This window comes from Ranitomeya imitator, chromosome 1, assembly GCF_032444005.1.
Source record: "Ranitomeya imitator isolate aRanImi1 chromosome 1, aRanImi1.pri, whole genome shotgun sequence".
In the NCBI taxonomy this organism is placed as follows: domain Eukaryota; kingdom Metazoa; phylum Chordata; class Amphibia; order Anura; family Dendrobatidae; genus Ranitomeya; species Ranitomeya imitator.
In genome coordinates this window covers 542,152,541-542,175,905 of record NC_091282.1, presented here as the reverse complement: position 1 = coordinate 542,175,905, position 23,365 = coordinate 542,152,541, and the positions used below count along the sequence as shown (strand labels likewise).

Genomic DNA, 23,365 nt, shown 5'->3' with positions numbered 1-23,365 from the left:
AAAAGCAGGTATATTGTCTGCCCTTACTACTAGAGTTGGGCGGACACCTGGATGTTTGGGTTTGGTGGGTTTGGCCGAACAGTTACAAAAAGTTCGGGTACCAGAACAGTACCCAAACTTGGGCCCCATTCACTTGATGCGTTGTCATGTGCATGACAGTGCGGAAAACACCGCTTCTGATGGTTTTTCTCACGGTTCTAATGGGGATATCACCGAGGTTACGACAGCTCAGCCTGGCTGGGAACACAGCCTCAGTGATCGGAGGTAACCTCGATGACTTCACCGCTAGTCACTGAGGCTGTGCTCACAGCTGCTCATTCACCACTGGTTCTCAGCCTGGATGGTCGCATTTTGGCACCATCTAGGTTGAAAACTATTTCTCCCCCAGACATGGATTACGACGTGGGACAGAACGACGGAGAGGTGAGGGATATTGTTCTTTTTTTATTTATTTTAGTTTTATTGCAGGAGAACGAGGGCTTCGGTGGAATAGGCGTTTAGTGAGTATAACTGTGTTTGTTATTTTTAAATAAATAAGGAAAACTGTGTTTTGTTTTATTTCTAATAAAAGACTTTATTCTGGCTGTGTCTTTATTTACCATGTAGCTATAGGATAAGTAATGGATCGGTGTCTTATAGACGCCTGTCCATTACCAAGCCATGGGCTTCAGGTCACCTGACAATACAAAGGTGACATCATCCCCACAAATATGAATCCCACTTGCCACAGCTACAGGGCAAGTGGGAAGAGCCGGACAGAGCACCAGAATTGGCGCATCTAATAGATGTGCCTTTTCTGGGCAGCTGTGGGCTGCTGTTTTTAGGCTGGGGGGCCTATATCAATGTCCTCTTACCAGCCTGAGAATACCAGCCCCCAGCTGTGAGCTTTAGCAAGGCTGGTTGTCAAAAATGGGGGGGACCCACACGCCAGTTTTTTAAAATTTATTAATTTAAAAAATATGGCTTTGGGACCCCTCTATTTTTGATAACTAACCCTGCTGAAGCTGACAGCTGAGGGTTGCAGCTCCCAGTTGTGAGTTTTGCCTGGCTGCGTAGCAAAAATACAGGGGAACCCACAATGTTTTTAAAAAATTTTTATTATTATTTAGTTACAGCGCAGGAGCCGGCTAGCAGTTGTCCCATCAGCTGACACCAGTAAACGGAGGTAAACTTTATACCTCCGATCACAGCTCAGTGCTCATGCTGTCTTTTGACAGCCTGGCAACCGTGGCTCTCTGACTTGCGGGGATAGTTTCACCGCCAATCAGAAGCTGTGTTTTTCACTCTGTCATGCACATGACGGCATGACAAACCCCCGGTGTTCAAGCAGCCTAACCCGAACAGTAACACGGACTTCCTGGTAGGTGTTCCGCCTCTGGGTGGCAGACACCACATGGAATTTAGCTGCCCAGAGGAGTCAAGTTCGCCGAGGATTATCAGAGCTAATAAAGGATGAACTTGCAAGGATCGAGACCCCTCATAACTTGGAGGACTTTATTCAACTATGCATCTGAATTGATCAGAGACTGACCGAGCGAAGAAAGGAAAGACTGCGAGTATTTGGAAACATCCCTAACTACTCCTTTACTCAATCGACATTAAAAAACCAACAGGAAATGGAAAGTGTGCCTGAACTTGTGCAAATTGATGTAATCCGAAAACCTCTCTCAGCAGTACAGATGGAGAGGTGGTGTACAGAGAATTTGCCTCTATTATGGGGTCTCTGGACATTTTGCCATTAATTGTCCTAATAAAAGGGCCATATCCTTCACAAATGCCGAAGCTGCAAAAATTTAGACCTTTCTGAACGGCTAGATCCTATTATGCAGACCATCTCATCTGTAATGCAGGATAAATGCAAAGAACGGTCACCATCTTCTCATTTTGTTGTTCCCATACAGGCCATAATTGGGAGCCAAAAATACAATGCTCTGCCTTGTTAGATTCTGGAACAGGAGTGAATTTCACGGACTTAAAATTTACACTTGATAATAATATTGCAAGTAGGACTAAATTCATGCCAATCGATATGGAAACTGTGGATGGATCACCCTTATCAACTGGACCTGTTACTCATCAGACAATTAAAGGGAACCTGTCACCTGAATTTGGCGGGACCGGTTTTCGGTCATATGGGCGGAGTTTTCGGGTGTTTGATTCACCCTTTCCTTACCCACTGGCTGCATGCTGGCCGCAATATTGGATTGAAGTTCATTCTCTGTCTTACGTAGTACACGTCTCCGCAAGGCAGCGGATTTTCCACAAAGTGTGCACAGCATTTTTGTTTTCTCATTGATTTACATTGTACTGTAAATCAATTGCGGATCTGCAGCGTTTCTGCACCTCAAAAAACGCTGCGGATCCGCAGAGAATCCGCAACGTGTGCACATACCCTTACAGTACAATGTAAATCAATGGCAAAAAAAAATTCTGTGCTAATGGTGCAGAAAAATCTGCACAGAAAACGCAGCAGATTCAAAAAAGGACCATGTCATTTTTTTGCAGATCTGCTACATTTCTGCACCCATTCCATAATAGAAATCTGCAGGGGTAAAAAAAGGAAGAAATCTGCACAAAAATCTGCAATGTGTGCACACACCAAAAAAAGGAGCAGATTCTGACCTGCGTTTTCTGCCAAGAAATAAAAAATTTGCACAGAAAATTCCACAGTCAAATCGGCAACATGTGCACATAGCCTAAGGGTATGTGCACACGCTGCGGATCTGCAGCATTTTTTGAGGTGCAGAAACGCTGCAGATCCGCAATTGAGTTACAGTACAATGTAAATCAATGAGAAAAAAAAAATGCTGTGCACACTTTGCGGAAAATCCGCTGCGGAAACGCTGCGGTTTAAAAGAAGTAGCATGTCACTTCTTTTTTGTGAATCTGCAGCGTTTTTGTTCCCATTCCATTATAGAAAACCGCAGGGGTAAAAAAAGCAGCAAATCCGCAAGAAAACCGCAGCAAAAACGCACAAAAAACGCTGTGGAACCGCACAAAAAAACGCGACAAATCTGCAGGTGCGTTTTCTGCCAGGAGAGGCAGAATCCGCACCAGAAATTCCTAAGCCTAATCCGCAACGTGTGCAGATAGCCTAAATCGTATATGATGCATAGTGTACAGGTAAACCTAGTGATCACCGGTGACATTATACACAGGAGCTCTGTAGATCGTATATAGTGCCATACTGTACAGCTAAATCCAGTGATCATCAGTGACCTTATACACAGGAGCTCTGTAGATTATATATAGTGCACAATGTTCAGGTAAATCTAGTGATCACCAGTGACATTATACCCAGGAGCTCTTTAGATCGTATATAGTGCCATACTGTATAGGTAAATCCAGTAATCATTGGTGACATTATACACAGGAGCTCTATAGATCGTATATAGTGCATAATGTACAGGTAAATCTAATGATCATCGGTGACATTACACAAATGAGCTCCGTAGATCGTATGTGGCTCCAACAAAGTGTTAATCCGCACAGCGGGGAAGCCCACTCAGTGCACAGGTAATTGCATGAACTGATGCTGCAAGCATGTATACAGCAGTAAGTGCTCCGTGAGCCGGGGTGCCACTCCAAAGAAAATAGCCACAATAGACACAAAAATTGAAAGGAACGGATGGCACTCACCGGTGAAAAAACCTCTTTATTCCAATACTTTAAAACATCGGCGTCGGGAGGATGGGAGCAGGAGTGGAATGGACGACAGCCATTTCGCGCTGCAGTGGCGCTTCTACTGGTCCACCAGTACTGGTGACCAGTAGAAGCGCCACTGCAGCGCGAAACGGCTGTCGTCCATTCCACTCCTGCTCCCATCCTCCTGACGCCGATGTTTTAAAGTTTTGGAATAAAGGAGTTTTTTCACCGGTGAGTGCCATCCTTTCCCTTCAGATCGTATGTAGTGCCATACTGTACAGGTAAATCCAGTAATCACTGGTGACATTATACACAGGAGCTCTGTAGATCGTATATAGTGCCATACTGTACAGGTAAATCCAGTAATCACTGGTGACCTTTTACACAGGAGCTTTATAGATCATATATAGTACAGGTAAATCTAATGATCATCAGTGACATTTATACACAGGAGCTCTGTATATAGTGTCGGTGTACAGGTAAATCCAGTGATAATCCGTGACATTATACACAGGAGCTCTGTAGATTATATACTGTACAGTTCACAATGTTCAGGTAAATCTAGTGATCACCAGTGACATTATAAACAGGAGCTCTGTAGATCATATATAGTGCCATACTGTACAGGTAAATCCAGTGATCACCGGTGATATTATAAACATGCGCTCTGTAGATTGTATATAGTGTACAGGTAAATCTAGTCATCACCGGTAACATTTATACAAATGAGCTCTGTAGATCGTATATTGTGCATAGTGTACAGGTAAGTCCATTGATCACCAGTGACCTCTCCAATTCAAGTAATTTATTTTCACTCTTCCTCTTCATCTGTAGTTGCACAGACAACTATAACCGATCACTTTTATAGCATGGTCCTTAATTCCTCCCCCCCCCCCCTCGAACTTAAATACACTACAAGATCAAGTAGAAAAGTTCAGTAGTGCAACTCTGGAGCCCTGCACAGTAACAGTACCTCTTTTGTCTCCCTCCCATGCAGAAAAAAGAAGCCCTAAAAGGAAATTCTAATACAGTAATGATGTTCCTTTCTGTGACCCCGTACTTTAGAAATATCCTCCTCCTCTGTTGCCCCCGTACAGTATTAATGCATTAGTCCCCTTTTATTGCCTCAATTACAGCCGTAATGCTCCCTCCCCAGTGGCACCCATACCTAGTGACATGCATTATTCTGTTTACATACAGTAAGTGCACACTTTTATACCTCCATACAGTTGGAATGCCCCAAATTGTGGCCACAGAAGTTAATTATAATGCATGCAGCCACAAGGAGGCCATTATTAATGTCTCCTCAATACAGTTCGAATGTCCCAAATTGTATTCAGACAAATTAATAATCATGTATGAGGCCATTATCAATGTCACCTGTTGTGGCCCTATACATTAATAAAGTTCTCAATTCCTCCCCCATGAAGTAATAATGTTCCCTAACTTGATCGATGAAATAATAATGTCCTCCAATTGGCCCCAATATAGTGGTAGTAATCCCCATTTCTCTATCGCCTCATTGGGGGACACAGGAACCATGGGTGTATGCAGTATACACCCTACCGACAAGAAGTAGGATATTCAGTTTAGCTTAGTGTCAGTAGGAGGTGGACATGGGTCTTTCATTAGACCCTTATCGAACTCAATGTGCTTCGTTTTCTTTCAGGTTTTCCGGAGGGATACAGGGTGAACAGCCACACCTATAATCCCACTTTATGGACTATGAGTACGGCGTGTACTGCCACCCCGTATCCTCATAGATCCGATAGCAGGACCATGATCCTAGCACACAAGCGTGCTTAGAAGTTCGGTCCTAGCTCAGTCCCCAACCCACTCGCCCACCAGAGCCTGTCGGTTGGAGGAGACGAGGACGTCCACCATCAGCTCCATGAACGTCTGACACCTTTCTCGGCTTAAGGTTAGTAACGGACGGCGTGGGAGTTTTTGAGGTGAGTATTTCCACCACCCGTCCCAGTTAGGAAATCAAAGGAGAGGGATCCCTCTGGGCCTTTTTATTATACTAAGGACTGCTGTTACCAGGCTACCTTGTCCTGTTTTGTTCGGCAGGTCCCACGGGCAGGGATCGTCGCTGCACTGCAGTGTCCTTGCTGGCACCTCTCTTCCCCTCCTTGTTCCTGTGGGCCGCCCTATCTTCCTCCGGCGCGGCGACTTTTCAGCTGCGCTGCCTTTTATTCCGGCGGCGGGCGGCCGCTCTGCCTTCTTGCTCTGGCATTGCGGTATCTACAGCCCCACTGCCTACTTCCTCGGACGGGCACGTTCCTCTGTCGTCTGACGCGGCGACCTTGGTGGCAGTCACGCCATCCCCCTTTCCGCCGGCCTCTAATTTAGGTACCAGTTCTGCCCGGGCCTTTTCATCGGGCAGGCTTTTTTCCCGCCCCGTCACTCTCTCTCTACCTCTTCCTGCGCAGGGTGCTGGCTCCGCCCACTACACTCATCCTTCCCAGTCGCCCTGGGATTGCCACCATCTTGCTCCTCCGGACCCGGTGGCTATCACACCCCCCCCCAACTTCTGAGAGTGGGTCCTTTTCCCCAGTGCACGCTCTCTCCGGCTGGGTTCCCCGCACCTTTGGTTGCCATCTGCCTGCTGGTGCCCTGGACCTGTGCCATGATGTCGGTCGCAGCTACAGCTGGGAACAGACTACAGGACTATACTTCTGCTGTGAGAAGCTCGGCTTAGCAGCCCATTACTCCCCTCTGCATCTCACCCGTTCCCCTAACCTTCGGGCATCATTTAGTGGGTCTGCTCACCATGCCTAATCCTAAAAGGAGAGCGTTCTCGTCCTCCTGCTTCCTCTTGTCAGGTGCAGCAACTCCACTGTATCACACCGTCCAGGAGTCCCTAACCCGGGTGAGACCGAGATCCCTATCCCTGGGTGGGCTTTCCTTCTGTCTCCGTCTGTGGCAGACCTCACTAGGATGTCATGACCCTGGTGTCCGTGCTTGACCGCAGTTGCCAGTGGGTCACAGGATTCTCCATCCGGCCTTTTCAACACAGGGCACAAAAGATCCAGACAGGAGCGAAATTCTAAGTTCCCTTCCTGCTCCATCTCGCCCTCTGGTCTGGAATGGTGAGATCCCTCTTCCAGATCCTCCTCTCCCGAGTCAGACGGGCATCATCGGTCATGCTTGCAGAGGAAGTTTCAGACTTTGTTTCACTACAGGCCTCTAGCATGAGTGGTAGGCTACATAGCCTTATTGTTGCAATCAACCAGACCTTAGGCATCATGGATACCTCTACGGAACCCGCGGAATAGGCGGTTTCATTTAGACGGTCAAAACAAACTTCAAAGGTCTTTGCCCCACACACTGAATTGGTGGTGGTACTTGCCAGGGAAAAGGTGAACCATACCAGATGCTTTCAGTCAGGGAAGCGTCTCAGCATCCTATATTCCTTCTCCCCTGAGCTCATCACTAACTGGACTGATTCCTCAGCAGGAAGAGGTCAATTCTAGACTCGTCAGTCCCCAGACTGTCTATCAACTTGATCTTTCCACTTTCCAATGCAGCATCCCTCATGGATTCCAAGGATACAATTATAGAATCGCTGGATAAATCAGCCTTTGAAGCGGCTGCTTATGCTTTGTGCCTCTGCCATTGCCTCTATCTGGGTCTCAAGGACCATAGCTAGATGGACCAAACAGCCGTGTAAGGGCACCCCGGCTGGAGCTCCTCCGGGGGAGCTAGCCGACCTGACGGACCAGATTTCCTATGCAGGAAAATATTTGGTTTCTGCCTCCCTAGATGCACGGCTTGTGCAGCTCAGGCATCCTGCAATATGGTTGGCCATCCGGCGGAATATTCGGCTCTACACACGGTAGGCGGACTTGCCTTCAAAGGACTCCCTTACCAACCTCCCCTTCCAGGGGGCCCGTCTCTTTGGCTACATGCTGGAACCAATTATTAAGGACGCCACGGGAGGCACGAGTTCCCTCCAAGCCTCGCCGGCCTCCCCTGAAATGGCAGTTCAGCTCCCTTTTGTCCTTTCGCTGTTTCGCGGCTTCGGAAGATTCCTCTAGCTAACACAGACCGCGGTCTCGTCTGGCTAGAGAAAAGGCTTCCTTCAAGCCTACCCCTTCCTGGCGTTCCCGCAACTCCCATGGTAGGTCCACTAGGCCTAGACCTGGCAGATCTTCCTCGGGCTAAGGGCCCAGCGTTCCTCAGTTTGGGCGGGCGTCTCCTGTTTTTTTTTCAGGGATGTTTGGCTGGCCTCGGTGGAGGACGCTTAGATCAGGGAGGTGGTATCCTCTGGATACAAGATCAGGGCCGCGAAGCGAACCCTGAATCGCTTCTTCGAAGTCCGCCCTCTAAAAAATCCTACTCTGATCCCAGGTTTCTTTGCGTCCATTACCTTCCTTCTTTGTTTGGAGGATTTGTACGGTGTTTTTATGATACCTGAAGAAGGATATATACTGTATCCGAAACGCGTTGTATCTCTTCTATTTTAAGTTATGAAATAAAAAAATATGAAATATCATCTTTGAATGTGAGTCCTGGGAAGCGCTGCCATTCATGGGCTGGATGTGCTTTTCTTGAACTTCTTTGTTTGGAGGTTATCGTTTCCGTCCCACAGCAGGAACACTTCACAGGTTTCTATTCAAACCTGCTTGTACTGCCGAAGAAGAGCGGCGCAGTTCGACCCATCCTGGCTCTGAAGTTAGTGAACAGAAGGTTCCGCCTGCGGCATTTCGGGATGAAGTTCCTCTGTTCAGTTCTGGCTTCCATGGAACCACAGGAATTCCTGTGCTCCATAGATATCCAAGATGCCTATCTCCATGTTCTGATTTTCCCAGCACAACCTAAGTTTCCTGCGTTTTTTGGCGCAGACGAGTCATTTCCAGTTTGTCGCCCCGCCGTTTGGTCTTGCGACTGCTGCCAGTTTCTTCATGAAGATCATGGCTACATTTATAGCCATTTTGAGGATCAGGGGCCTAGTGCTCATTCCATACCTCGAAGACATCCTCATCAAGGCTCTGCCCATCTCTCAGGCCCAGGAGAGTCTGACCATCGTCCTCGACTCCCTGTCCCGTTTCTGGTGGCTGGTCAACAGAACAAAGTCTTGTCTTGTTCCGAGTCAGCGCCTCATCCTCTTAGGCATGCTGTTCGACGCTCATCAGTCAAGGGTTTTTCTTCTCGAAGAGAAGCGGGCAATTCTCCAGGACGGAGTTCGCTCTCTGCAAGGCCCTTGGCTGCCTTCCTTCCGTTCAGCAATGAAGGTCCTGTGATGCATGGTGACAGCATCGGAAGCGTTCCCTTTTGCGCTGTTCCACTTGAGACCACTTCAGCAGGCCATCCTTTCTCAGTGGGACAGGTTTGTGCTGTCTCTGGATCGTCCGATTCGGCTTTCCGTCCGATTCTAATTGTCTCTCAACTGGTGGCTGTCATCTCCTCTCATTCCCCAGGTCTGGTCCTCCCTTCTCGCCCATGGCAGGTGGGGACGACGGTCACCAGCATTCCCGGCTGGGGCGCGGTTTCTCGCTCTTGGTCAGAGCAAGAGTCCTCTCTGCCGATCAACACCCTTGAGATAGGGGCAATTCTTCTGTCCCTGACTCACTGGGAAAGGCTTCTCAGAGGTCTGCCAGTCAGAATCCAGACGTCCAATGCCTCGGCTGTGGCATATGTCAATCACCAGGGAGGAAATCAGAGTCTCTTGGCAATGGCAGAGGTATCCAAGATCCTCCTCTGGGCAGAGGCGACGGTTTCGACACTATCCGCAGTGCATATCCCCGGCGTGGACAACTAGGCTGCAGTGTTTTTCTCTGTCGCGAGGGCCTTTCGGCAGGAGAATGGTCCCTGCATCAGGAGGTCTTCCTTCAATTTTGCCTTTGATGGGGAACTCCAGACACGGATCTGTTGGCATCTCGACTGCTTAGGAAGGCTCCACCGTTTCCTACCAGGTTTGCGATCCTCTTGTTGTGGATACCGATGCTTTGGCCATTCCTTGTTCGCAATTTGTACTTCCCTATCTGTTTCATCACTTTTCTTTTCTTTTCAGGCTGTTGAAGATCAACGCGGAAGGGGTGCCGGTCATTCTGACCGCACCAGATTGGTCCAGAAGGTTCTGGTTCGCTGAGATCGCCAATCTCCTCGCAGACTCCCACTAGAGGCCCCCAGACAGGCCAGTTCTTCTGTACCAAGGACCGATCTGCCACAGAGTTCTTGGTTGCTCAATTTTGAAACCTTCCATTTCGGCCGTTTTCTCAAGGCGGGACTTGATGCTGGCCTTGCCCTTAGTTCTTTAAAGGGTCAGGTAGCAACCCTTTCCATTCTCTTTCTGAAGTCCCTTTCAGAAGTCCTTAGCTACTGGCTATCACAGTACAAAGATTTATATCCGTCTCGCTCTCAGATCAGAACTTTTCTTCATGGCGCATGCGGCTCTCCCGTACCAGACTCCCGTGGATCCCTGGGACCTCAATCTTGTTCTGGAGGCTCAGTGGGGTTCCCCCCTTGAACTTCCCGATGAGGCCTCACTATCTGTTCTGTCCCGCAAGGTGGCGTTTCTGGTGACCATCACTTTCATTAGGCGCGCCTCGGAGTTGGTGGCTCTCTCCTGTTGCCCCGTTTTTTGGTTCTTCACCAGGATAAGGTAGTTTTACGGCCTTTGTCGCCTTTTTCTTCCCAGGGTGGTGTCCTCCTTTTACTTGAATAAGATCGTCCTTCCCACCTTTTGTCCTGCTCCGACCTATTCTCTGGGGCGTTCGATGAACAGGCTAGACCTGGTCAGGGCGGTGAGGATCTATTTGTCTAGGACCGCCTTCTTTAGGAAGACTGACTGTTTATTTGTCATTCCAGACGGTACGTCAAGAGGCCTGCCGGCCTCCAAGGTTACGATTGTTCTCTGGATCAGACTTGCTATTCTGGAGGCTTACTGGGTCAAGAACAGAGTGACTCCTCCTGGGATTAAGACTCACTCTGCCCCGGGCAGTGGGCGCCTCCTGGGCAGTACACCATGGGGCATCCGCCCTACAACTTTGCTAGGCGGCAACCTGGTGTTCCATTCACTCATTTGCCAAATGTTATAAGCTCCATACCTACGCTTCGGCAGTTGCCAGCCTAGGCGGAAGGATCTTGCAGGTGGCAGTGGTGAGTCCTCCGACCTGAATAGAGTTTTTTTCTGCTGTTCCCACCCCAGGGACTGTTTTGGGACGTCCCATGGTTCCTGTGTCCCCCAATGAGGCGATAGAGAAAACAGGATTTTTGGTTGCTTACCGTAAAATCTGTTTCTCGGAGCCTTCACTGGGGGACACAGCACCCTCCCAAGTTGAACAGCTCTGTTTTATTGTGTTATATTGTTAGTTTGAGTTTTCAATCTTTTACATGTTGCATCTCCTACTGCTTTCTCACTAACTGAATATCCTACTTCCTGTCGGTAGGATGTATACTGCAGAGGAGGAGCTAACTTTTTTATTTGCATAGTGTCAGCCTCCTAGTGGCAGCAGCATACACCCATGGTTCCTGTGTCCCCCAATGAAGGCTCCGAGAAACAGATTTTAAGGTAAGCAACCAAAATCCTGTTTTTGGCCCCGATATAGTGGTAGTAATCCCCATTTTGGCCCCAATATAGTGGAAGTAATCCCCATTTTGGCCCCAATATAGTATTGATGTCCACATTTTTGGCCCCCAAAGTAGCACTGGCTGATTCAAAAAGGATAGTGAAAAATGATACTCTGTATTCATGACGAAAGATTATAGCACAAATTAATTAACATGGATTATCTCTCCAAGTTTTATCTATACACTACAAAAGTTCAAAGTAATTTAAATTGGTGACACAGCAGATGTGTAGACAGTAGTCCAGTTCTGTGCAAATGCGTGCCAGCAGATCCTCTAATACGGACTTCACTGGTTCAATGATGTGTAGTCTCAGGTCAATACACCAATATTGCAGGAGAAGGAGGTCTGGGAGCTTCAACGGGATCCACAGGCAGCACCAAATGGGTAGGGCCAAATCGGAAGGCAGGTGGGTGCTCGCAAGGCTGGTGAGCACAGCCAAACAGGAAAATATAGGAGGCCACCAATATTGCGCTGGCCTCCATGATTGCCGGATCTAACACCCTGTGACTTCATTCTGTGGGGCCACCTCAAAGACTGCCCCCAGGCCACAGGCTCTGACCAACCTGAGAAAAGGCATCACTGAAACAGTTGAGTCCATATCCGGGGATATGCTGGCATGCATCTGAAAAGAAGTAGACTACCGCAAGGAGAATTGCCATGTCACCAATGAAAATCACTTTAGACATTTGTAGTATAGAGATAGGTTTCACATTAATAAATTTGTGTTCTCTGTTATGAATACCTAGGTTATAATTATGCATCATTGTTTTAGATTCATACTTTAGTAATATTCCCCATTTTGATGCTCTTCACAGAGATAATTCTTTGTTTCTTAATTTCTAAGGTTATTTACACCACATACTTGGGCAACCCCTTTAAGCCAATGGTTAGCCTCTGAAGTCCATTTAATAATTGACATTAAGTGGCTGTCGGACACTTAGTGGTCAGTAGATAGACTTGAAGTAATGCTTTAGTACATATATGACTAAAAAGGATTAGTTGGCCAGGACAGATTGATTGTGAGCAGCTGATGAGTTGGGAGAGACTGCTGCTCACCATATCTCCACCTCTATATGTGGTTCACTGTGAAAATTGAGAACTGTATCACACATGCCTGTGTGTATGGAGATGTGCAGATCTCCTGGATTATTATTATTATTATATATTGTTGTAGTGCCGTTTATTCCATGGTGCTTTACATGTGAGGAGGGGTGTATATAATAAAAACAAGTACAATAATCTTAAACAATACAAGTCATAACTGTTACAGGAGGAGAGAGGGCCCTGCCCGCGAAGGCTCATAATCTACAAGGATTGAATACCTTTGCTAATGGACTAAGGCTTGGTATCCACGATCCGGAAATGTTCACTGTGTCCAAAGTGCTGCCCTCTATTGCACGCAGGCAAATCCGCATGTGTTCACTGAGCCATGCGGATTTACCGCATTCAATACATTTCTATTGATGTAATTTCTGTTGCAGAGACTAGTTTATCCGCAAGAGAAATTGACATATTGCGGTCTGTCCATCTCCACGGGCATCTGTAGATGCATAGTGGACATGGGATTTCTTGAAATCCCATTCATTATGCTGTAATATTCCATGTGTCTGCTGGCCACTGCCTTGTCCTGGGTCTGCACATGCTCAGGGCATGCTGGGAGTCGCACGCCCTGATGACGAGCGCATCAGTGACTTTTGACCTATAAACATAACTTCACTTCTGGGGGGTCTGGAGGAGGCGTACACGTGGAGGGAGAAAACTGGTCCCTCATTTATAGGGTGCTCTGACCACCAGAGAGCAAGTTTCGCTCCGGCTCACCTTTCCACTGTGGTTATGGAGCAGAAGCAACAACAGATGCAGCACCAGCATCAGAGTAGGTGCAGCAGTGGCAGTTGCACAAGGCCAGCCAAAGAAGCAGACTGGATTGTGATGGATCCACCGACTCCAGGGTAGAAGAAACATGATTTGACCCCGCCTCCAAATCCAGAACCTTTACTAAGCGACTGAGTGATGAGTGATATTTGTGAAGGTTCACCATGGTAATAATGTCCTTTTTCTTGTTTAATTACTAGGTAATGTAATGCCCTGAAACTGACATCTCTGCTATCTGTCCAGCTAGATCTATAATATAGCCTACAGCCTGCAGTGATCCTCAACCTACTGAACAGCCGCACAGCCAGCTCTTCCCTCTCCTAGTGTATCCTCACCCAACCCCTGCAGACTGTGAGCCCTCGCGGGCAGGGTCCTCCCTCCTTATGTACTTGTTTGCCTTGTTATCTGCTCATGTTTAATGTATTTGTCTATATTTGCCCGTATTCACATGTAAAGCGCCATGGAATAAATGGCGCTATAAAAATGTATAATAATAATAATCTGGTGTGAACTGGAGGGTCAACTAAGGGATAAAGTTCTGAGAGAAAAGATCATGGACAATTTACCACTAACGCCGGGAACAGCAGCATTTCTTGGAGATACCTTGGTACACTTGCTGAGGTTGGCAACCAGATCAACTTGCCTTTCTAACGCTGCTCGTATGGCGCTATAATTAAAATGCTGGCTGGGGGATGTCCAATCTAAAACCAAATTATGTTCCATCCGATGTGATGAAGACTGTTTGTCCAGGATGTCATCCAGAACCTGACTAAACAAAGCTGATGATTGAAAGAATGGATTTCCCATTTTGTCCAACCCGGAGAATATTTATTCCTTTCGGCAGAGTAGATTCTGCCAGAAAAGACCTCCCAGTGATCAAGATAAATGGGAAGACAAAAGAGGTCTTGGAAGAAATAGTTAGCCCTGGAAGCAGAAGTTACAGATCTGGTTTAGAAACAGGTTCTCATTGAAGTACCAGTCCAGGAGAGAAAAAGGAATTCTATTCAACCCCCCTTGATAAATAACCCAGATGTCACCTTTAGGACCATCATAATTTTGAACAATCTGAACAAATTCCTGATGTATTGACCTTTCAAAATGGAGTAAAATAATCTGCTCTAAAACTTCTGTTCCCAGACTGTTACATGAGTGTGATGGACCCGAAATATGAATACCAACATGTTCTGATTCATGCAAAAGAACTAAAATTATGAAGGGGGGCCCTATCCATAAGCAAGCAGGTCAGGCCTTGCCCTTCGTTCTATCCATGGCCCCAATGGTTTTCATGAACATTGTAGTGGAAATAAGAGCGCATCTTCGGGATACTCTAATAATTCAATAACTGATTTTTGGCTGATTGGTAGAACACTGCATCTTCCAGCTAGCAAGGGTCAGAGGCACTCTAATTCCACCAATGTTCCTTTTTTTTAAGCCTTCTCTTGAACTCAGTGAGTCAGACTTGTTTCCTACCAGGAGAAAGAAAGCACAAAGTTTCAGGCCTGCTATCAATGGCAGTAAGCAACCCTAACATGGCGCTCAGAAAAGCAAGTTTTTTGTTGGGCACCCTGACTTCATGTATTCCTCTAGTACTATGGGCTCAATTGTATTCCAGACAATTGCAGCAGGAGATACTGATAGGTTAAAGAATGCTGAGAGGGTGTTTGAAAGGAAAATTTAAATCTTTCTTAAGTGGCACCAAATGCCCTCTAATGGTGGCTAAGCAGAGCGAATCTGTCAGCAGGGGTTTCATGGGTAAATCAGGTATACAGATATCATGGCTACAAATGCAAGCACAAGTGGATGGGAAACACCTCTGAGAGACTGTGTAGTCCATGGTGTTTGGTCAGAACACGAAGTTCCTCCAACATGAAAGAACGTCTGACAGTACAATATGTGAAGAATTTTATTTATCTCTCCAAAGCCATCATGTTCATATCCTGTCAGACAATCGAACACGGGTGGCTTACATCAACCATAAAGGGGAACAAGATCTTGCTCCTTGATGGCAGCAACAGAGGAAATTTTCCTGATGGCAGAAAAGCATGTCTCATCATTAAGGTAACGTTCACACTAGCGTTTCCCGTTTTGCGTCGTGTTTGCGTCGGGCGACGCAGCGGCGACGCATGCGTCATGCGCCCCTATATTTAACATGGGGGACGCATGCGTCTTTTTGTGCTGCGTTGTGCGACGCATGCGTCTTTTTTGCCGCAAGCGTCGGACCAAGAAAACGCAACAAGTTGCATTTTTCTTGCGTCCAAATTTCAGCAAAATACGACGCATGCGTCGCAAAACGCAGCGTTTTTGCGTGCGTTTTGCTGCGTTTTTGCGTGCGTTGTGCGTTGCGTCGCCGACGCAGCGGCGCACAACGCTAGTGTGAACGTAGCCTAACAACGTTGCACATAAAAAGGAAAGAACGACTTTGCAGACTTCATAAGTCTGATCGAATAGGATCTAATACTCTGAAATGCTTTTGCATTGCAGGGCACTAGACCAGTGTTTCGCAGGGAGCAGAAGCATGCAAGCCACCGTCCCTGGGTGACCCTGCATCCATTTTTCGGCCTGGGGTCCCCATAAAGACTGTTGGCACAACTATTGAAAGCAGCTTCAGAGGGGTTAAATGCCCGCGATCCATTCTAGCACCCATCGTGGGCATTGCATTCTGCAGGGTGTCAGCTCTCATATAGAGCCAACACCCTCATTTAATCGCTGTGGCACTTGGCGTGAGCCCGCGCAATCATCACTCAGTATACATAGAGTGGTTTGCGGGAATTCACCTCCAGCATCACCGTGCATATATGGTGCATGTTGTGAAGGAGATAATGCCCCATTTACACAGATTTTAGAAGATAGTTATTCTAGGACCAGGTCCATCCTACCTTCCAAAAGTAGCCATGAAATGTCATAGGAGTCAGGAGATTATTTTTCTCTCCTTTTCACTGTTCCTAGAAATCCAAAGAGGAAAAACTTCACACTCTGGACATTGGTAGTTCTTTAATAACTTACATATCAGTAAAAAAAAATATGGAGGAACAGCCAGTTGTTGGTTTACTTCCAGGGCCATAGGAAAGGCCTAAAAGTCTCTATGGGTTTCCTAACTAGATGGATTAGGGAAGTCATTAAGTTAGCCTACTCCTCTAGTGGTAGTCCCAGAGAACATAAAACCTCATTCTACTCCAGCTGTCGTGACTTCCTGGGCAGAGGGCGGAGGTGTCTATCGACCAGATATAGAAGGCAGTAAAATTGTCCTCTACTTCAACCTTCTATAAGCACTATAGGCTTGATCTGCCCTTTTTTTGCTGATCTGTCCTTTTGGAGCAGTGTTCTACAAGCGGTGGTCCTTCCCTAGGGTGGATTTCTTTTCTCCGTAAATCTCTTGTGTGGTTTTGTCATGGGGGGGGAGGAGAATACTAATTTTTTTTTACCTGTAATTGGATTTTCCAGAGCCCATGACAGCACCCTAACACCCCCGTCACTGGTATTGGTGTGCACTAAAAGAATTTTAGGTGTATAGTTCAGATGGTGTTGTAGCTTATGGTATATACAGAACTGTCTTATAGGTCCTCTCATGCTCTGTAACCCAACTGATGTGGGGGAGAAGTTACCCCCTTTTTATTCAGTAGGTTCCTCTCCTTGATGGGTGGATCTCCTCTCTCGTGTGGTGATGTTATGAGCCATGGAAAATCCCCTTAAAGATAATTTCATCTATCTGATGAAAGAAATTATTTCTCCTTGTGACTGTTCCAAAATAAGAATAGGTTCTTGTGGGGAGGTCAGTTTGAAACCTGCTCTCTTCTTGTCTGTGTGCCAGTCATGTATTAAAGAAAGCAAGGCTAGGGCTGCTAATTATGGTATTAGTAAAAAAAAAATCTACGGATTAACATGTGCATCTAGATATACAAGCACACAATTGTTTTTGCTGTTATTTATATAATCCTTTTTTTCCAGTCATGATCGAACAATGCAAGATATCGTTTACAAACTGGTGCCAGGTCTCCAAGAAGGTAGGCAATATCTTTGCAGATGACATGGGGTAAAGTAAATGTTGAAAACCGTATAGCAATGCTCTAGATATCTGCATTTCATCAGTTATCCATTTTTGTGAGTCATTGTGTTGAAATGGTTTATACAATAGTAGAACTGTAAAATGGTAGCATTCAGTTTACCAGTCTGCCAGGGATGGTTTCATTTCTTTCCGTTTCAGTTTCCATATTTGCAGATGTCCTCTATCTTTTGTATGGGTATTTTATTATAAAATAACTAGATGGTGGCCCGATTCTAACGCATCGGGTATTCTAGAATATGCATGTCCACGTAGTATATTGCACAGCCCACGTAGTATATTGGCCAACCACGTAGTATATTGCCCAGTTACGTAGTATATTGCCCAGTGACGTAGTTTATTGCCCAGCCACGTAGTATATTGCCCAGTGACGTAGTATACAGCACAGAGCCACGTAGTATATTGCCCAGTCACGTAGTATATTGCCCAGTCACGTAGTTTATTGCCCAGCTACGTAGTATATTGCCCAGCCACGTATGTAACAGGTTAAAAAATAAAAAATAAACATATACTCACCTTCCGAGGGAGCCCTTGTAGTCATGTCGCCTGTGTGCGGTGCACTCGGCAGCTTCCGGTCCCAGGGTTGGAAGCGTAGGACCCGTGATGACATCGCAGTCACATGACCGTGATGTCATGGCAGGTCCTGCTCGCGCAGGCGAGCAGGACCTGTGAAGAGGTCTGGGTCACATGACCGTGACGTCATGGCAGGTCCTTGTCGCATACCATCCTTGAACCTGGAACCCGGAATCTGCCGCTTGCATGGAGCGGTTACCGGAGCGTCACGAGGAGCGGGAAAGTTCTCACTCCTTCACTGTGAAAAGGTCTATGATAGTTTTGGGATCCCTTGCTGCAGGTTAAAATTCCATAACCTGAAAGTTCGGCCCAACGTTTGCTAGAAACTTGGACCATTTTGGGGGCATTAGAGACTTTTATAAAATATTGTAAGAATTGCTCATATTGGGTAAAATGATCAGTCTGGGGTTGCCCACTCTTAAATAAAGGGAACCCCCATATTGGTTATAGGTACTCTTTTTAAAAGGAACCTGTCACCAGCTTTTTTCCATATAACCTACGGCCACCACCTTTTAGCTCCAAGTGACAGCATTTTAAAATGTTGTGTATATGACTCCATTTTGCCAGGTAAGTAAACAAAAAAACAACCTTTATTATACTCGTCTACAGGGCGGTCCGGTCCGCTGGCCATTACTGGTCTTCAGCCTGCATCTTCTCCCTTCTTGCGATCCATCCCCCATCCCTCGTGTGCATCCTATGTAATCCACAGTTTTCCCCCTTTGCACTCCTGCACAGGTGCACTTCTCTCTGTTCTGCTGAGGGCAGAGCATAATACTGTAATGTGCTGGCGCTCTTTCGCCTTTCTCCACGCATGCGTAAAACAGTACTTTGCTCTTCCCTTGGCAAGACTGAGAGAAGTGCGCCTGTGCAGGAGTGTGGATGATGTAGGACACATCAGCCACATGAAGCAGAGACAGTGGACGGCATCTCAAGAATAGAGGAGGCACTGGCCCAAGACCAGCGACAAAAATTCCTCCTGGCGTGCGCAAACCTCATCACGTACAAAAAACATTCGATTGCTGTGCTTGCCAACAAAGGTTTTGCCACCAACTATTAAGTCTTGTTTGCCAGAGTGATCAAATCCTTATTTTTCATTGCAAAATGCAAATAATTTTATATACTTTATACGACGTGGTTTTCTGGATTTTATTTTTGACATTCTATCTCTAAGATTAACCAACCCTTAAAATTATAGACTGTTCATGTTATTGTTAGTGGGCAAACTTACAAAATCAGCAAGGGATCAAATAATTATTTCCTTCACTCGTATTTTTTGGACTATAAGATGCACCTTTTTCTCTTTAGCATCCTGGTCTGATTGGCCCCCATCCCAGTCCTAGTATGCAAGGCCCCATCCTTATGATTGGCCCCCACCCACTGTCCCCCATCCTGGTATGCATGGCCCCATCAGAAAACATAAAAAAACAAAACATTACACTTACCTTCCCGGTGCTCCCTCGCAGCGTCCTGCTCCGTTGCCACCAGCTGCTTTATGCTTTTAAGCACCGTATGGCAGGGATGTCATGCGCTGCTCGCAAGCCAAAGGGCACGTACCAGAGTATTCCCTGCTCTTCACGACGGGACTGTGTGTGCAGAGAGCAGTGCGTATTCATTGCTCTTCAGTAGCGTGCACAGTGTCAGCCCACTGGAGCCTTCCTGCAGCTGCCCGGCTCTCTCTTGTGTCTCTACTTAAGAGAAAATAATATTCAACTCTCTGGGCGTGGAGATAAGTGAATATTCTTTTCTCTTAAGTAGCGGCACACGTGACCGCCAGCAGCAGCAGGAAGACGGCGGCTGACACGTTGCTACTGAAGAGCAGTGAATACTCACTGCTCTCTGCACGCACAGTCCCAGCGTACAGAGCAGTGAGCATTCTAGCAGCTGTGCTGTGCTTGTGAGCAGTGCATGACATCCCTGCCATGCGCTGCTTACAAGCATAAAGAAGCTGCTGGCACTGGAGCAGGACGCTGCGACGTAGCGCTGGGAAGGTAAGTGTAATAGTTTGGTTTTTTAATGTTTTCTGATAGGGCCATGCATAACAGGATGGGGGTGAAGTTCAGTTATAAGGATGGGGCCATGTATATCAGGACCGCGATGGGGGCCAATCATATCAGAATAGGGATGGGGCCATGCATACCGGGATAGGGCCATGCATACTAGGATGAGACAGGGCCCTGCATACCAGGATAGGGATGGGGCCATGCATAATAGGATGAGATTGGGGCCCTGCATACCAGGATAAGGATGGGGGGCCATGCATACTAGGATGAGATGGGGGGGGCCCTACATACCCGGATAGGGATGGGGGCCCTGCATACCAGGATAAGTATGGGGGCCATGCATACTAGGACGAGATGGGGGCCCTGCATACCAGGATAGGGATGGGGCTATGCATACTAGGACAAGATTGGGGCCCTGCATACCAGGATAGGGATGGGGCCATGCATACCAGGATGAGGCCATGCATAATATGATGAGATGGGGGCCCTGCATACCAGGATAAGGATGGGGGCCATGCATACTAAGACGAGATGGGAGCCCTGCATACCAGGATAGGGATAGGGTCATACATACTAGGACAAGATGAGGTCCCTGCATACCAGGATAGGAATGGGGCCATGCATACCAAGATAAGGATGGAGGCGCTGCATACCAGGATAGGGATGGGGCGATGCATACTAGGATGGGATGAGGGCCCAGCATACCAGGATAAGTATGGGGGCCATGCATACTAGGACGAGATGGGGGCCCTGCATACCAGGATAGGGATGGGGCCATGCATACTAGGACAAGATGGGGGCCCTGCATACCAAGATAAGGATGAGGGTGATCATTCCTGCCAGGATAGGGATGAGGAGGATCATTCTTACCAGGATAAGGATGAGGGATCCATGCATACCAAGATAGGGATAAGGGGGCCATGCATACCAGGTTAGGAATGAGGGGGCCACGTGTATAAGAGTGTGGATGAGGGGACCATATATACCAGGAAAGGGGATATTAAGTACAGAATTGACCACATTTTTTTTGCTTCAAATTTTTTCCCTAATTTCCTCCTCTAAAACCTATGTGCGTCTAATGGTCCTGGGTGCATCTTTTAGTCTCAAAAATATGGTAGATATAGCTTTAGACATCTAGCTTCTATCAATAACTAGCTAAAATAACCCATCCTGACTGCAGACTTCTTCAAAGGTTATCCATACAGATCACTGGCTACCCATCCACTCCAGAATCCAGTACAAAACTACTACCCTCATCCACAAAGCACTCCATGGCTCAGCACCACCCTACATCTCCTCCCTGGTATCAGTCTACCACCCTACCCGTGCCCTCCGCTCCGCTAATGACCTCAGGTTAGCATCCTCAATAATCAGAACCTCCCACTCCCGTCTCCAAGACTTTACACGTGCTGCGCCGATTCTTTGGAATGCACTACCTAGGTTAATACGATTAATCCCCAATCCCCACAGTTTTAAGCGTGCCCTAAAAACTCATTTGTTCAGACTGGCCTACCGCCTCAATGCATTAACCTAACGATCCCTGTGTGGCCTATTTATAATAAAAAAAAAAAAAAAAAAAAGGTTCCTCGCATCATGTTCTCATACACTTTATGCAGTTAATAGCCCTCTGTGTCTGTACTGCTACATACTTAGGCAGTTAACTGGTTCATGCAGCTTTACATGAACACCCGAGCCTTACACTATAGCTGGTCCAAATAACTAAAGCAATTGTTACCATCCACCTCTCGTGTCTCCCCTTTTCCTCATAGTTTGTAAGCTTGCGAGCAGAGCCCTCATTCCTCCTGGTATCTGTTTTGAACTGTATTTCTGTTATGCTGTAATGTCTATTGTCTGTACAAGTCCCCTCTATAATTTGTAAAGCGCTGCGGAATATGTTGGCGCTATATAAATAAAAATTATTATTATTATATTATTATCACGATTGAGAAATTTTGAAATTCAAAACTAATTTCAAGCAATTGTCTACTAAAGAGTATGAACAATTTTAAAATCTTTACTATAATTGAATTATGTATGTAAAATCAAGTTTTGCGTTCACCATCTTATACTGGCATATTCATTTCTATACTTAAAGGGAATCTGGCAGCAGGTTTTTGCGTTTTAAACGGAGGGCAGCAATATTTTAGGGACACACAGACTTTTTACAGTGATGTATCACTGCTGCTTATTGTAGTTTCAATAAGATTGGTGTTTTGTCAGCAGAAGATTATGACTAGAGGACTTGTTGTCTTCTGCAATGTAGTTCTTTTCCGCACCATTTGTTCTCTCCATGAATTTCAACTGTATATTAATTCTCTCCTTATAATTGTTATTTTGGACCTATCTTTTACTTGTAGCTGAAATTCGTAAACAAAGAGAGTTCTATCACAAACTCGGAATGGAAGTGCCTGGTGACATCAAAGCGGAACCTTGTGCAGCTAAGCAGCATGTAGAGACTGTTCGAAATGGTATGATTCTCTTTCATTAAAGGTCAATGTTTTACATCTCATGTAATGCTGTTCTCCAAGATGGCAAATATGTGGCCTATTCTTAGGATGGGCATTCAGTCAGATCAGTATGGAACAATCAGCTGATTGAAAGAACCAAGATATTTCAGGTTTTTTTTTTTAATAAATTTGCAAAAAATTTAAGATGGGGTGCAGAGTGTACATTAAGAAAAAAATGAACTTTTTTGAATTTACCAAATGGCTGCAATGAAGCAGAGTGAAAAATTTAAAGGAGTCTGAACACTTTCCGTATCCACTGTAAATAAACATGGTACCGCTGTAAACTTCATCTTGTCCCATGAAAAACAAGCCGCCATACAGCTCCCTCAGCGGAAAAATAAAAGTTATATGTCTCAGAATAAAGTGATGCAAAAATAATAATTTTTTTATAAAATAGTTTTTATTGTACAAAAGCACCAAAACATAAAGAAATTATAAATGAGGTATCGCTGTAATCGTACTGACCCGAAGAATAACTCTGTCTCATCAATTTTACCACACACGGAACAGCATAAACTCCCCCACCCAAAAAAATAAATTGATGAATTGCTGCTGGGTTTTCTTCATTCTGCCTCCCAAAAATCGGAATAAAAAGCGACCAAAAAATGTCATGTGCCTGAAAACGGTACCAATACAAACATCAACTCGTTCCGCAAAAAAACGTCGGACAAAATATGGAAAAATTATAGCTCTCAAAATATGGTGATCCAAAAACCATTTTTTTTGCAATAAAACGCACCTTTTAGTTTGTAACAGCAGACGAACATAAAAACCCGCTATAAGGTCTCTTTCACACGTCCTGATATTTCCGGTACTGGAGATGTCAGTGTCTGTGTTTGTAGCACGTGTGGCAACTGTGTGCTGCATCAGTAGCAAATGGACGGGAGCCCGGGAAGAAGCGTTACAGTAAGTGCTGATCCCTGGTGCCGGGTGCTGAACACAGCTCTCATCATTCTTCCCTGCTCTGCCGGCGATCGGTGCGAGCAGGACAGAATGATGAGAGTTATATTTAAGTAATAAAAGAGACAGCAGGCGGCAGCTGATGGGACTATTACTCCCATCAGCCTAGCCCTGCTGCTGCTAATAACAGTGACAGCAGGAGCGGAGGATGGGAGTATTCATCAGCCGCCACC

General features: G+C 46.2%; 1 protein-coding gene across 1 annotated transcript in view; it reads left to right on the top strand.

The window, feature by feature from the left end:
* Positions 1 to 23,365, top strand: part of PCGF3 (polycomb group ring finger 3) — a 138,983-nt gene that overhangs the window by 103,149 nt on the left and 12,469 nt on the right. The window contains exons 4-5 of the mRNA XM_069767664.1: positions 17,038 to 17,093; positions 22,083 to 22,193. Of these exons, the coding sequence (XP_069623765.1) occupies positions 17,038 to 17,093; positions 22,083 to 22,193 (167 nt within the window). The remainder of the gene's footprint in view (positions 1 to 17,037; positions 17,094 to 22,082; positions 22,194 to 23,365) is intronic.